The 13,797-nt window shown below is 47.3% G+C and overlaps 1 protein-coding gene and 2 non-coding genes across 3 annotated transcripts; all 3 read right to left on the bottom strand.

Annotated features, from left to right (window-relative positions):
• Nucleotides 1-4,711: 4,711 nt before the first annotated feature.
• Nucleotides 4,712-9,411, bottom strand: RPSA (ribosomal protein SA). The gene is made up of 7 exons (XM_041466589.1): nt 9,348-9,411; nt 8,928-9,095; nt 7,814-7,932; nt 6,321-6,566; nt 5,358-5,486; nt 4,947-5,115; nt 4,712-4,851 (listed from the first exon to the last, which is right to left on the bottom strand). Exons 2-7 carry the CDS (start codon nt 9,058-9,060, stop codon nt 4,757-4,759), a joined length of 891 nt encoding a protein of 296 aa, XP_041322523.1. The 5' UTR covers nt 9,061-9,095; nt 9,348-9,411; the 3' UTR covers nt 4,712-4,756.
• LOC121353221 lies at nt 6,001-6,159 on the bottom strand. The gene has a single exon (XR_005955058.1). It is a non-coding gene; the product is annotated as a small nucleolar RNA SNORA62/SNORA6 family (small nucleolar RNA).
• LOC121353220 lies at nt 7,083-7,239 on the bottom strand. The gene has a single exon (XR_005955057.1). It is a non-coding gene; the product is annotated as a small nucleolar RNA SNORA62/SNORA6 family (small nucleolar RNA).
• Nucleotides 9,412-13,797: the final 4,386 nt, after the last annotated feature.

The raw sequence follows: 13,797 nt of genomic DNA, 5'->3' as shown, positions 1-13,797 counted from the left end.
GGTTTTTTAAAGTATCTTATGGTCCCGGTGAGACGGCACCACTCTGGCACAGGGAAGTCAAAAAAGCCAGCTGAGGGGCAGCTCTGTACCTTCCCTCCCCGGGTGTCCGCTCGGCCCAGCCCTCCTGCCGCGCTGCCAGCGGCGGCCGGGACGCGGAAACCAGGAACCACAGCCCCATCTCCTGGGCACTGGGAGGGATCCCTGCACTCGCATTCCGCAGCTGTGCAAGGCACCATCGCCATCCTCCTGTCACCCGCCAGGTGGGAGCGATGCCTAGGTGTTAGCCTGCTCCCGGAAAGCCACTTGTGTCACCATGCCGGTGTCTGAGTGGAAGGGGCTGGTAGCATCGTCCTGACCTGGTTCAGACCCAAAAGGCAAACACTGAGACCACCTCCTTCACTCTGAGCAGTACTGGGCTCTCAAGAGGTCAGGTGGCAAACACTTTGGAACCAGTTCCTTGGGCAGTGCTAATTCAGCATTCCAGGTGAGAACCTGAGCTTCACAGCAGCTCTGCAGTTTGTACGGCTGCACCCTTCCAGCTGCAGTGCAGGGAGGAGCAATGCCAGCATGCCCTCATATGGCAAAAGCTTGCCCCAGTCTTCAGCACAACTGTTGTCCCGTGGCAGAGCAGAGATTTGAACTGTGCCACACCGGTCATGCTGCAAAACCCTAAACCTGACCCACAAATGTGGTGAGAGGGTGTACAGTCCCATCGAGCAGCCACAATGTTGTTCAGTCCCCAGCATCCAGCTCTGGCCCATGCAATAGACCCTGTTCCCCGCTTCTGAGCTGCTAAAACACAAGCCCCATACCAAGGGTAGTGGGCACAAGCTGTCCCTGTGCACCGTGGTACCCCTTGTCCTGCCCAAATGTCACCCGCAAGACTGTACCAAAATGAAGAGTGAGCTGTGTCACTCAAGCCCAGGAACCCATCTGCATGAGGTGCAATGGCATTTAGCATGAAGAGATTTTTCTACCAAAGCAGGTTTCTCTGGCCTTCAAAGCATGGCTAGGGAGCCATAATTTCTAAGTATGCATCCTGCATCCCTTTAGAATTTATTTTATTCATGCTTGAACAGAACTAACAAAACCAATCAATCTTGTGGCCAGTGAAACAAACACTGACAGAAATATTTAGGACTCTGGCACATGAGAAAATATACCAGGTAAACTTCAGTCTTTATTAACACTTGATGAACTGAGGGTTTAAGCAGCAGCCCAGAAAATACACATTCTTTCAGCTGTAGAGATATCAAAAATGTATCTTCTTTATGTAGTTTTTTTTCCCATCAGTGACTACTGAGTGTAGAAATGAACAACGTATAAATGAAAATGACATGCTTCCAAAGTTGGACAGCAGAAAAATGGCAGTGAGTACTCTTAAAATCACAAGTACTAAAAAACAAAATAAAAACAGGTTCAGAAATCTGTGCCCATAAAGTAAGAAATTGAGAAAATCAGTGTTGTGACATAGCAAGATTGTAGCCATCATGCCCAAGGTGTTTACCAGTCTGCCTCTGCAGAGCCCACGATCAATGATGCTCATTCCCAGTGCTACACACAACCGTAACACTGTTCTACCTTTACCTGTCATACACTCGAAGCAGATCAGGTTTTCACCAACTCTGAGGCCTTGTGGTTTTCACAAGCTTTAGGCTGCAAGGGCTGGGAGCTGGTAGTGCCAAGCACTGGCTAGAGACAAGAAACTGCCTGAAATGCTGGTTGGTGTCTCTTTGGAAGCTGCAGGGCAGTGGGGACAAGCTCCAGCAACACCTCGGTCCTACAGCAATGACATAGATCTGGAATGCTTTTCTTTTTTCTCCCTCTGCCAGGGAGAAAATATATTCAAGATGCCAGGCTTCATCTGTCCTAAGAAGGTACAAGATACACAGCTTTGGAGAGAGCTGCATTCATTTTGCAGATTTACCACATTCTTTACTCCATGTAGAGTCTCTGCATCAAGATGCTAGTAATCCAAGAAAAAAAAAATTGTTACAAGATCCACTCCAACTGCATGCTGCATGCTCACAGTTCTGGGTGGGGAAGAAGCCTCTTAAGAAGAGCAGTGAGGTGAATTCACCACGCACACCTCAGTTTCCTTTACATACTTACTTATACAGTGCACTGATTTGAATAAACAGGCTCACAATGCGTATACTATACTCCTAAAAGTCAGCATCAAACATCCTATAGCCATTTTCACCGTTTCAAAAGCAAAGCAGACTACAGATGCGAAAAGTGGAACATTTTTGCAGCCTGGATTTAAGCAGAGAGATGAATCTCTTCAGCTGTGCATAAAATACTTTGCTTCCTGCAAAAGAAAAACCTTGGTGTAATCTGACAATACATGGATACTAAAAATATCATGATCATTTAGACAAAGTGACTGGAGAGGAAAAGGAACATCTGTGAATGGTGGCATATAAATTAGGGAGGGAACTGGAAAGCCTGTATGTATGAGACACTAATGGATCACACAGTACCATATTGGCAAGGACTGCAACAGCTCATTTGTCCAGAGGGGTTCTACGATGCTCAGAAACCCTAGTCAGCTGCTGTTGAATCCAACTCTGGAAGAAGGTAATTCTAAGAAGTTCACCCAGCCCCATTCAACCCAGCTCCATCAGCCCAAATCAAATACAAAGAGAAGGTCACAGACAAAGGAAACACTACCACGACCCTCAATGGAAACTGCCACCATACAGAGACCTATGCCTAAGCCATTTTGGGTCTAATCCGATCAATCCAGAACAACAGTTACAAGTTTTTCGATGTTCTTATTCAACATCAACACTGCACTTACAAAAAAAAAAGAGTAATGATGAACAAGCTAGTGTCTCAAGGATTTGCTCCTACCTCCTCCCTATTCCTCTACACTGTCTCAATAGATTACATCTGCCAGGTATTCACCACAGGGGAAGCTCTGACAGACACAGGATCTTTTGCTACATCTCTGCTGCTGTCTCCACTCCTGCACCACCCTGCTCTTCTGGCATGCTGAGGATCATAGCCTCCCTGCAAAGAGTCCTCTGCTGTCACAGCCAAGGCTGCCTCCTTTCCTAAAAGGCTGCTATTCACCCCTCCGCAGTGCTGCAGGCAAACGAGCCCTGCCACTCTACCAACTACCCCAAAGAAGGTGATTCTGAACCCAGGTGCAGAGATCCTGACCGGGCTGTGCAGATCCACCTGCCACTGCCAGTCCTTGGTGCTAAGAACGAGAATCATCAAATTCAAAGTGATACTTTAGGAAATGCTTAAATGAAAACAATCACATTGCAGTAACATGCCAGGAATATTTCAGCAGCAATTACTCAGAGCCAATTGATTTAAAACAGCACCATCACCCACACAGGAGCTGTCTGATGACTTCTACATACTCATTAGCAGGAACACATTCGCATGGAAGAAGTTACAAAATGGATAAAGAAAACTGACAATGATGAAACAGCAACAGTAATAGCAGAGATTCCATGTACCAAGGGGTAAGACTGTGCTCAGAGTTTGGAAATCTTCCATGTGGCAGAGTGAAAAAAAAACTCCAGGCCAACAAATCTTTTAGGGCAAATTCAGATCTGGAGAGTCAATCAGCAGGTACATAGTCCCAAAACAACAAGGCTCTCAACACACCTTGACACACAAGTGACAGATCTGCTGTGGCAGGAAGGAGCCTCCCCCTGCTGGATTCTGGAAAGTAGCAGAGGATGTGCCACAAGCACACTTCTGAGTGCTGAACACAGTGAACAAACAGCAGGGCGGGCTCTTTCAGAAACAAATGGTGAAGTGCTCACCCACTTCTTGGCTAAATGCTGTTCATTATTAACAAAACTTTAGTCACCTTGCATATAATAAATAGGTAAAGACAAGAGGAAGAAAGATCAGTCTCCTTTGGACAGACACTGTGCAGTAATATGCACAACTTGCTTTAGGTTTTTACTGCTAATATGCACTATTACCGTAAAATGAAATAAGCTTATGCACCAATAGAAAACATTCTTTACAGGTTGATTGGCAGTGCTGAAGGTACAAAAAGGAGCATCTGCAACCACACCAATATGGAAAAAAAGGATCCAATCTGAACAATCTTCAACTCCAACAAGCAAAACCCCATTTCTCTTGGTCTACCTCCCATTATTGTTAATAATCACAGCAATAAAATCCTCAAGAACTAAAGCAGATTAATAAATATGGTAGTTTTTTTCCTGAAGATTACTGCAGTATTTTTGAGGAAGGAACTGGTAATACTGATGCTAAAGGATTCCGTCAGAGGAGCAGCTCCCAACGCAAGGGCTCTGTTCACACTGTTCAGTAAGGCCACCTCCCACACCTGGTCACCAGAACCATTCTCATCCTGCAAACTTGTGAAACCCCAGGCAGGGCAAAAAAATCAGCCCATTTGGGTGGACCCAGACAGGCTGCTATAAATTAAAAAAACCAAAAGCAAGCTGCTTTGCCCAACCTCACATCCTCTCCCCCAGCACACACACTGCCGCCTTCTCACTGGGGCGGAGCCAGGGAAGGCGGGAATGTGAGACCAGCCCCACACACTGAGAAAGACAGGAGGGACAGTCCAGCAAGGGAACAAAGCCCACAGCGCCCCAGCTCCATTTAACAAGGAGTAACAGGCATGCCCACTCTTGCCTGAGGACCATGTCCCATGCTACCAAGGTGTTACCAGGCAACAACTTTACAAATGCAGCACCAGCACAGCACGTACTAAACCAGCCTTTATTTCTCTCACAGTACAGCGGGGCTGAAGTTAAGACCACTCCGTGGCAGTGCCAACCCACTCAGTAGCCTGAGCAGTGGGAGCTGCTGACCAGTCCTCGGTGGCAGGCTGGGCACTCCAGTCCTCTGCAATCACAAACATAACAAGACTTAGTGCTCCCCAGCTCCTTCCACCCACAACAATACCCCCACCCCTTCCCACAGACACCCCCCAAACTGACCTGTGGGGAACTGCTGGATGGGCACAGACGGGACCTGCACTCCTTCAGACCAATCTGCAACCTCGGGCTGAGGAGGAGCAGTGAATTCAGGTGCTGGGGCCGTCCATTCAGTCTGGAACTCCTCCTTCGTGACTGCTTTCTCAGCAGCTGCCTGCTCCTCCTTTTCAATCTGCAATGGAAGAGCCCAGCCTGAGTCTCCCAGAAACACATCCCAGAACACAACCCTTACTATCAAGTATTAGACAACAGGCACCAACTGGGAATGCAATTAACCAACCTCCACAGTAGAGTGCGAAGTGCCATCATTACATTAGCAAAACCTATCCCCAACTGCAGACACACAGGACCATGGGATTGGAGCACAAGCAGAACATCCCAGAGAGACACAATCCCTGCCATGAGGATTCCTACCTCCTCAGGATCCCTGTAGAAGTACAAGTCAGGCATGACTTCCCATGGGTGCTCACGGGAGATGGTGCCACGCATGCGCAGGACCTCTCGAGCCAGCATCCACCACATCAGTCCCACTGAGTGGGCTCCCTGCAACAGCAGAAAGTAGGTACGAGTTGTAAAGCTAAACCTTTGCAGGAAGAGCAGAAGACTTATTTGTACCCCATCCAAGACTCGTGCTTGGTGAAAGACATTACTTGCCAATGCCAGATTTAAGCACTTAAACCCGAAAAAAGGGCAACTTTTCAAGTTCCCAGTGACATTTTCAGGTCTGGAAGAAATCATGCCATTACATCACAGCCTGAAGTAACTCTCCTGTTATGGAGTTTCATGTTGCTCACCACCCTCACATGAGTCTCATGCAGAAGATCGGGATGATGTTCACCACATATTTAAGAATGAAAAAATTGAAAACTTGACAAAATAAACAAAGCTTACACACATCCTCACATGTGACTTACACTGGTTTTGGTGACTGACACCTCGATAGAGATCCAAGATAAGATCTCGTCTTCCTAGACTTTACCTTTCAGGTGATTTCTGCCAAGGTAACGTCTCAGAGCAGTTTCTCCATCAGTTCACTTATCTTTCATTCATATTCATGATCTGTGGCAAGAATGACTATCAAACTCCACTCACTGGGTCACAAAGACCCTCATGGCGTCAGCGAAAAATCCTGCCAGGTTACTATAGCACACGTCCTACACTTGAGAGTTCCTTGGCCAGAAACCAGCCTCAGCTCCAAGCTCCAACTGTGTGCAGTTTGTTTTCTCCTCCCCACCCACCTGCCAGAGACATTAATTAGCTCATCCCCCAAGATACACGTGAGACACCAGCCAACCCTCCCGTGCAGAAAGCTTCCATCTTGGAAGCCCAAGGCAAGCTCTGGAGGAAGCTGCCTGGAATGCCACAGGGAAGCGTTACCTTGTTATTGCAGGGAATAGCGATATCCACGTAGCGCAGCGGCGAGTCGGTGTTGCACAGGGCGATGGTGGGGATGTTGACGTAGGATGCCTCTGTCAGCGGCTGGTGATCAGCCCGCGGGTCCGTGACCACCAGGAGCCGTGGCTCACGGAAAGCTGCCTGGATCTGGTTGGTGAACGTGCCAGGGGTGAAACGCCCGGCAATAGGAGTAGCCCCAGTGGCAGCAGCAAACTTCAGAACAGCACGCTGCAGAAGGGACACAGCAAAGGTGAAGCAGGAAAACTGCATTTCAACCAAGCCAGAAAAGTGCATTTCAGCCAGGTCACCCAGGCACTGCCAGGGAAGATGCATGAAATTTAACTGAACTATTTGTCTCCATTGCTATGAAATCAGGGCTCACCACCTCAGAAGAAGACAAAGTAAAAATACTACTGAAAAGAGCTACACCATGAGTTTAGAAGACCATATCCATCAGCAAAGCATTCAGTCAGGACATGAAAAAAAGTCTTCTTTTCCCCTCAAGTTATTGGCAAGCTCTACTCCAAACTCTCATAATCAAATCATGGAAGGGTGAAATAAACAAAAAGCTTAACAATAAAAGCAAAACAGGTTTTCTCCTATTATATCTACATCTTTTTATTATCCAGCAACTTCAAGGAACTACACAAAAACTCAGTAATAAATACATACAAATTGTAGCTTTGTCCATTGAAATTGCAGTTGGCAGTTCTCATTCAGTTGTAACAACTTCCAACTTGTCAGGCATGTGGCAGGGCCTACTATCAAACTCCAATCCTCGAGGGAGCCCCTCTCCTGGTGTTAGCGAAATCCCTGCCATCTTTGCTGTCGCACACTTCCGACACTTGAGAGCTCATTGGCCAGAAACTGACCTCAGCATCAAGCTTTAACAGTGTGCACATCAAGCCCACGGGATATCAAGCTTTTCCTTCAGAAACCCACCCTTGAATCTCCCTAAACATCTGTGGCCCCACCTGCAGTTACCTAAACAGCCTAACCTCACAAACTCCAGTGACTAACTAAATGTTATCACCTACAACAGAACATTTCTGCTAAATATTTTAGAGTCAAAATTACAAATATACTGGCTACTTTACCTTGCTCAATAATAGAAAATTTCTTCTTTGACAATTTTCATATCAGGTGCTTACTGTCCCCAGAAAATCAGTGCCAATTACACACAGTAGTTCTGGGAGGAAGGGGTCACCAGGGGACTGACCACTAATATGACAGAAACTCAACAGGAAGATGGATATGGAAGAAAAACAAATTATCAAATGCCCTGAAATGGGGAGTGGGTTTCGACTCTGTTTTAAGCTGACAAGTGCAACACAAAAACCATGTTTACAGAAAACATTCCTATAGTTAAAACTGGTGTTATTGCCTGCTATCACCAAGCTGTCACTGGCAGGAAGTGATGCATGCAAGGCAAAGGAGTCCTGCTCCCAAGACTGCAGGCTTCCTGATGCCAATACCTGTCCAGTGTTCCTGGAAGAAATGACGCTCACATCAGCTGGGTTCTCAATGGCAACAATGGCCCGAGCTGCCAGGAGCAGCTTTTCCCAGGTCCTTTTCAGATTGATGATGTAAATACCTGTTGGCAACAGCAGACTTTAGAGCAAGCAGCAAATACAAGATCCCAAAACAGGATAGCACTCCTCTGCCATTAAACCTGTCACATGGGTGTGGTTACTCCAAAATTCATAATCAAGGTTTGAAGAGACCTTCAAGATCATCCCATCCAACTGTGCACCCAGCATTGCCACTGTAACAACTAAGCTGTAACACTGAGCATCATATCCAGGCCCCCCCTTAAAGGCAACTGGGCAACCTATCCCACTGTCTGCCCACACAAACAATGAAAATATTTTGCTATTATCCAATCTGAATCTCCCTTGTCTCATCTTAGGGCCCTTTCCTCGGATCCTCCGACTGCTGGCAAGCAGAAAAGGGTGGTCCCTTCTTTCAGGTAGTTGTGGAGAGCAGTGAGATCCCCCCTGAGCTTCTTCTTCCAAGACTAAACAAACACAGCTCCTTCAGTCATTCCTCATTACATTTTCTAGACCTTCCAAAAGCAATACTGCCCTTCTCAGTACAGGCCCCAGCACCTCAATGTCCTTTCTGAAATGACGACACTCTAGTCTCATTCTAGCTAATGGAAAGCTATCCTAAGAAAATTCTCCCCTTATGATTTTAATGTCACACGCTTCCAGCATCTATTATCAAAAACCTAGTCCTGGTACGAATTTTAATCTTTTAAAACAGGGCAGCTTATATTGAAGACCAATACAAACAAGAAGAAATCATTACTGAGATACTAAAACCATTTTATTAATACAGCAAAGAACTAGCAAAATTACCGAAACTAAGTGTGATTGATTTACCAGATTTTAAGATCAAGATAGTCAAGAACTAGTACAATTGTTCCAAAATCAGTATTTTATTCTACTTTTCTGAGTTAACACTGGTATGCAAAGGCCATGGAGAATTCATGCTAAAGAGATCAAGCACTAGCACTTTTCTGCTTCTCCCAGTTGTGCCCACAAGATCCCAGCTGCCCAACCCGGGCCACCCATCCCGCCTGTTTACCATCGCTCTTCCTTTTGTAGATGTACTGCTCCATCTGGAAGTCCAGGTTGGTACCTCCCAGGTGGGTCCCGGCAGCGAGGAATTTGAGGACATCCTCCTCCTTCATCTGCAGGACATCGAGGCCTCCGGACATTGTGGGGTTTCCCTTGGGAAGCAACGACAGGGAACCTGCGGGCACAGGCACGCGGCTCAGCCCGGCGGGGACGCGCCACGAGGCCCAGCCGCCGCGGCCGCCATCTTGGGCCGCCTCCCGCGCTACCAGCGGCAGGCCTCGGCCTCCCCCGCGGCCCGGCCCGGCCCGGCCCGGTCCAGCCGGCCGCCGGCGCTGCGGCGGGATGCACAGTGCCCCGCGGTGTTATCGCAGGGCGCGGAACGCAGCCCCACCTTCCCGGCGCCCCCCGCCCGCCGGCCCCGACTCACGCTAACAACGCCGTGTGGAGGCCCGGGCGGCGCGGAGCCGAAAGAGAGCCCGCCTCGGCCTGACGCCCATATATAGCCTCGCCAGCCAATGGGAAGCCTCGGGGGCGAGGCTCCGCGGCGGCGGGGGCAGAGCCAGGGCCGCGCTCCTACTGCGCCTCCACAGGCCGGGCGCGATCCCGGCTGCGCCCGCTCCTCCGGCCCCTTCCCGACCCTGGCTCTGAAAGAAGCTCGTGGGATTTGTGGGATTACCAATGCAGAGAAAGGGAAGAAAGCTGGTGAAGGGCCTGCAGTGTGAGTCCTGTGAGGAGCGGCTGGGGGAGCTGGGGGTGTTTAGCCCAGAGAAAAGGAGGCTCGGGCGTGATCCCTTACCGCTCTCTACATCTCCCTGAAAGGAGGGTGTAGCCAGGTGGGGGCCGGCATCTTGACCCTGGCAACCAGGGACGAGAGGACTCAAGTTTCACCAGGGGAGGTTTAGGTTAGACATTAGGAGGAGTTTCTTCACAGAAGGAGCGATTAGACTTTGGAATGGGCCGCCCAGGGAGGTGGTGGAGTCACCCTCCCGGGAGGTGTGTAAGGAAAAACTGGACATGACACTCAGTGCCAGGGTCTGGTTGACAGGGTGGTGTTTGGTCATGGCTTGGACTCCGGGATCTCAGAGGCCTTTTCCAACTGAGCTGATTCTGTGGTTCTGTCAGTCTGGATCTGCCTCACAGCATCCGGAGGCTTGTGCTCCAAACAACATCAAGGCTGTTTTTGAGGTCTTGAAGTGAATAGAAAGCAAAGATTTATTTTAAATATTTTACAATTCCATTTTCCTGCTGAAAGTGAAACATGCTCTCAGGGCTGGTGATTATTTGATGAATTATATCTAGGCTCTAAATTGCTTGCTGTGGGGGGAAGCTTCTAAGGAGCTGCAGCATCTTCCCTGCACCCACATTCCCCCTCCCTGCAGGGGCACTGCTCTGGCACCACGCAGGAGAGCTTGGGCAGCCAAGGCTGTTCCTGTCCTTTGCAGAAATGACAGCAAAACCAGGTGAAATTGACACTGAATTTACACATCCTTGTTCTGCAGTAGACATTCTTGTGGTACTTGCCCCTTTTTTTTGTGTGTGTTGTTGGGTTTGGGATTTTTTTGTTGTTGTTTGCTTTTAAGAAACCAGAGAAAGTGATGAGATTTAAGAATCTTCATCGTCTTTCTCATCTTCTTTGTCCTATTCTCAGACACAGGCCTGAGGAAGGAATTTCTTGGAGAAAAAGAAAAGTAGTGATACTTACTTTGCTATGCTTGCTATCATCAGGATCTGGAAACATTTCTGGACTGTGCAAATACTATTGCCAATGCCTTCTGCAAGTGATAATTAATCTTCACATCTTTCTAACAACAGTGTTCCTTTAGTTTTCTCCCTTCTATTTTAACCTCACATAACCACATCAGTGTGACTGGCCTTAGACTCTCCTTCTCAATGCCTGAGCCCTGAGTTACTCTGGGGCAGAAGTGCTCAAGTAGCAGGTTACAACATTGCCTCATGTATGTTCTTTGTCTCCTGGAAAATGGCTCCCTATTCTTCTTTTCTTCGTGCTTATCAGATGGTGTTAATTAGTAAGATTACCAAATCAGCTTTAGACTATGCTGAGTAATTCAAGCATTTGCCACACGGTGGTGACAAAGTAGGTAAAATGAAACTCAGCAACAGGTTAGTGAGCCCTCGGCCAGAGTGTGAACTATTATTGCCTGAGAGATCATAGACATCTGTGGCACTTGGGTAAGTGCACTGTGGATGGTGAGACCTGATGGCTGTGTACAAACTGTGTTTCTCCTAAGGAGAAAGGAGCAGGGTGAATATTATCTCAGGAAGGAAGAGGAGAGGTGGTGGTGATGTCACCGCGGTGTGGGTAATGGATTTCGCCTGGAGAGCTCTTCTGCGCAATTGAAACCCATCCGTATTAAAAGTGTATTTGAACATAATGGTTGGAAATTAAGTATTGAATATTGCAGTTTGTATGATGTTATCAAAAGAGTGCCACTGTCAAGTGTTATAGACTCCTCTTGCTTCACTAATACCTCATTTATTTTTTATTGTTATGCTTATGGGCCCTTTCTGGTAGACCATGAGGCCCATAGCCCATGAGACGGCTTGGAACAGTGGTGATGAAGCTGGACAATAAAATCTTTCTAGCTATTTTCTTAAATAACCTGAACGCTTGCCTTTATTTTTTTTTTCATCTGCGTGCTGAGACAGTTTAAAATAATGTTATGAATGGACGTCCCTGAGGTGAAAGTGTATCTATCTTATCACGTTTTAGACAAGTTTTCCCTTGTCCAAAGTTCACACTGAGCTCTGTTACACAATTACATGCAGAGCTGCTGGCAGCCCCTGGGAACAGCCTTGCTCTGCAGCAAGCAAAGCCAGGAAAGGCAGATTTGAGGCACCAGTCCTCCTGAAGAGCCAGGGAGACTCGAGGCCCACAGGTGCAGAGAGAAGCATCACAGAGCTACACTGAGGACCTCAAGTAGGTGCCTGGGGTGGTCACAAAGCCCTAGAAAGAGCATCTCCCAGAGAGCCAGCCCAGGCTGCAGCAGAGCAGCAGCCCTGGCCAGAAGCCTCTGAGCAGGGGGCTGCACCAGGACCCCAGTGCTGGGAGAGAGGGCTCCTCACAGGGCTGCAGAGGAGGTGTTCTGTGCTGCCAGGACAGCTCTGCAATGAAGGGGTTGGGTTGTGTGTCTGGGGAAGAAGCTCAGGCAGAAAGCCTTTCAGGCAGTATCTTCCCCACCAAACATGACAGTGGGTGTCACCCAAGAGATTGTGTAGCACCCCTGCAGAAGGCAAAGAAGAGCTATGAAGATCAACCCACTTTCAGTGAAACTGCACTAATGTTACTGTGCCTCCCTGTAAATTCCATTTTGGCTTGTGTTTCAAAGGTTTGTTATTACTTTTTACACGTTTTGGGGAAACATATTTTGGCAAATTTATTTCTAGTTCTACAAAGTTAGAATTGCCTAACACCTGTTACAGAAACTTGCAGAGGTCTCATTTTAACCTCTCACTAGGGTTTTGTCATTTTTACTAAAACTCCTTAATGCATTATGATAAAAACTCCTAAAGCATTTTACACTGCTGAAATCACAAATTAAGAAACTACAATGTGGAAAATCAGCTTGCTATTTTGAAATAAGCACCAAAGCCAGAAGGGATAAGCATATTCAAGAAACCACATGGAGTTCACAAAAGCACACATATATATGTGCCTGTGTAGGATGAGGAATCTTTTCTGTTCAATTCTGGCTTCAGTGCTTATGTGTGGCACAACACTCATTAAAATTAAAAAAGCAAGCAAAGTGTTTGCCCATTTTTAATGAGGGAGATCTGTAACTCAGTGTTTTGTTACAACCACAGTGCCTTTAAACTTTCAATCTTCCCCACCTTCTACCACTCAGAAGGGATAGGGAGCTTGTGTGCTATCTCTTCTCACAGCTGGGGCAGCTGTCAGCAGCATGGATGGCAACACCCACTACAGAGGAGGCCGTTCTTCAAGGCAGCAGGAGAGCCCTGGGGAGCCCTGTGTGCAGAAGCAGGCACTATCCCAGGCCCAACTTGCTACCAGGAACCTGCACAAGCAATTTAGGCTCAGCTGGCACAAGGCTGCACCTCAGAGCTGTCTGGTAGGTCTGTTACACACAGATAACCCATCCATGAAAACTGCTCCATGTGAGAATGTATTATCTAAGCAAGAGAAGAGGCTTGGGATCTTCGCATCTGGAAGATGCACATCTCAGTATCAACAGCGTTTTGCTTAGCACAATCTGCCTGCTTCTGAATCCCAGGACCGTACTGTGACAGCAAGAGGAGATCCCAGCAATCCAGGATTCCCTTCCATTATGCCTTGCAGGAGACAATGGTGTCCCAGGCACAATTTCTGGTCCCCTGCTGAGATCAGACTGCCTGAGTAGCAAAAACCTGATCAGCTGGAGATTAAAAACAGTTTCTCCCCAGAGAGCTTAAAACCCCACTGTCCTGAAGGCAGGTATTTCGCCAGCTAGTACAGGGATTCAACAGCCATCTGTCTTCACACACAGCAGGCAGGCAGAGGAAGCTGTGTAAAACAACATTCTCCAGTGCTGTGTGGTTTTTCCATTTAAGCCAAGTTGATTTAGGTTGTACTAGCACAACCTGTGCATATTATACACCACAGAAAAAGAGAATATTCCTTGCTCTGAACACATGCAACAGTCCTGTCCTCTTGGAAAACTCATTCTGCCTTCTTAAGTCTCTACTCCCTCCAATCCCTTGTGCATTTAATCAGTTTGGGGCTTGTCTGTTTGGGTTTTTTAAAAGAAACACCGAAGAAATGACATCCTTAATTTTAGCAACCAGTTTTTAATGGAAACATATAATACACCTTTTCACATAAATATTTTATATAGACACATACTATATAGACTCACAATACT

Source organism: Pyrgilauda ruficollis, unplaced genomic scaffold, assembly GCF_017590135.1.
Source record: "Pyrgilauda ruficollis isolate IOZ18807 unplaced genomic scaffold, ASM1759013v1 scaffold2, whole genome shotgun sequence".
NCBI lineage: Eukaryota > Metazoa > Chordata > Aves > Passeriformes > Passeridae > Pyrgilauda > Pyrgilauda ruficollis.
The sequence above is the reverse complement of the archived record's forward strand: the minus strand, read 5'-3'. Positions and strand labels throughout refer to the sequence as shown.

Bases quoted from the DNA above. Each gene is read 5' to 3' on its own strand.
- RPSA (XM_041466589.1), bottom strand. From the start codon at position 9,060: ATGTCCGGAGGCCTCGATGTCCTGCAGATGAAGGAGGAGGATGTCCTC. The intron at 6,567-7,813 runs GTATTGGCATCA...TCCCTTCTGCAG, and splicing joins CTTCCAGGAACACTGGACAG to CGTGCTGTTCTGAAGTTTGC. The intron at 5,487-6,320 runs GTAACGCTTCCC...CTGCTGTTGCAG, and splicing joins CTATTCCCTGCAATAACAAG to GGAGCCCACTCAGTGGGACT.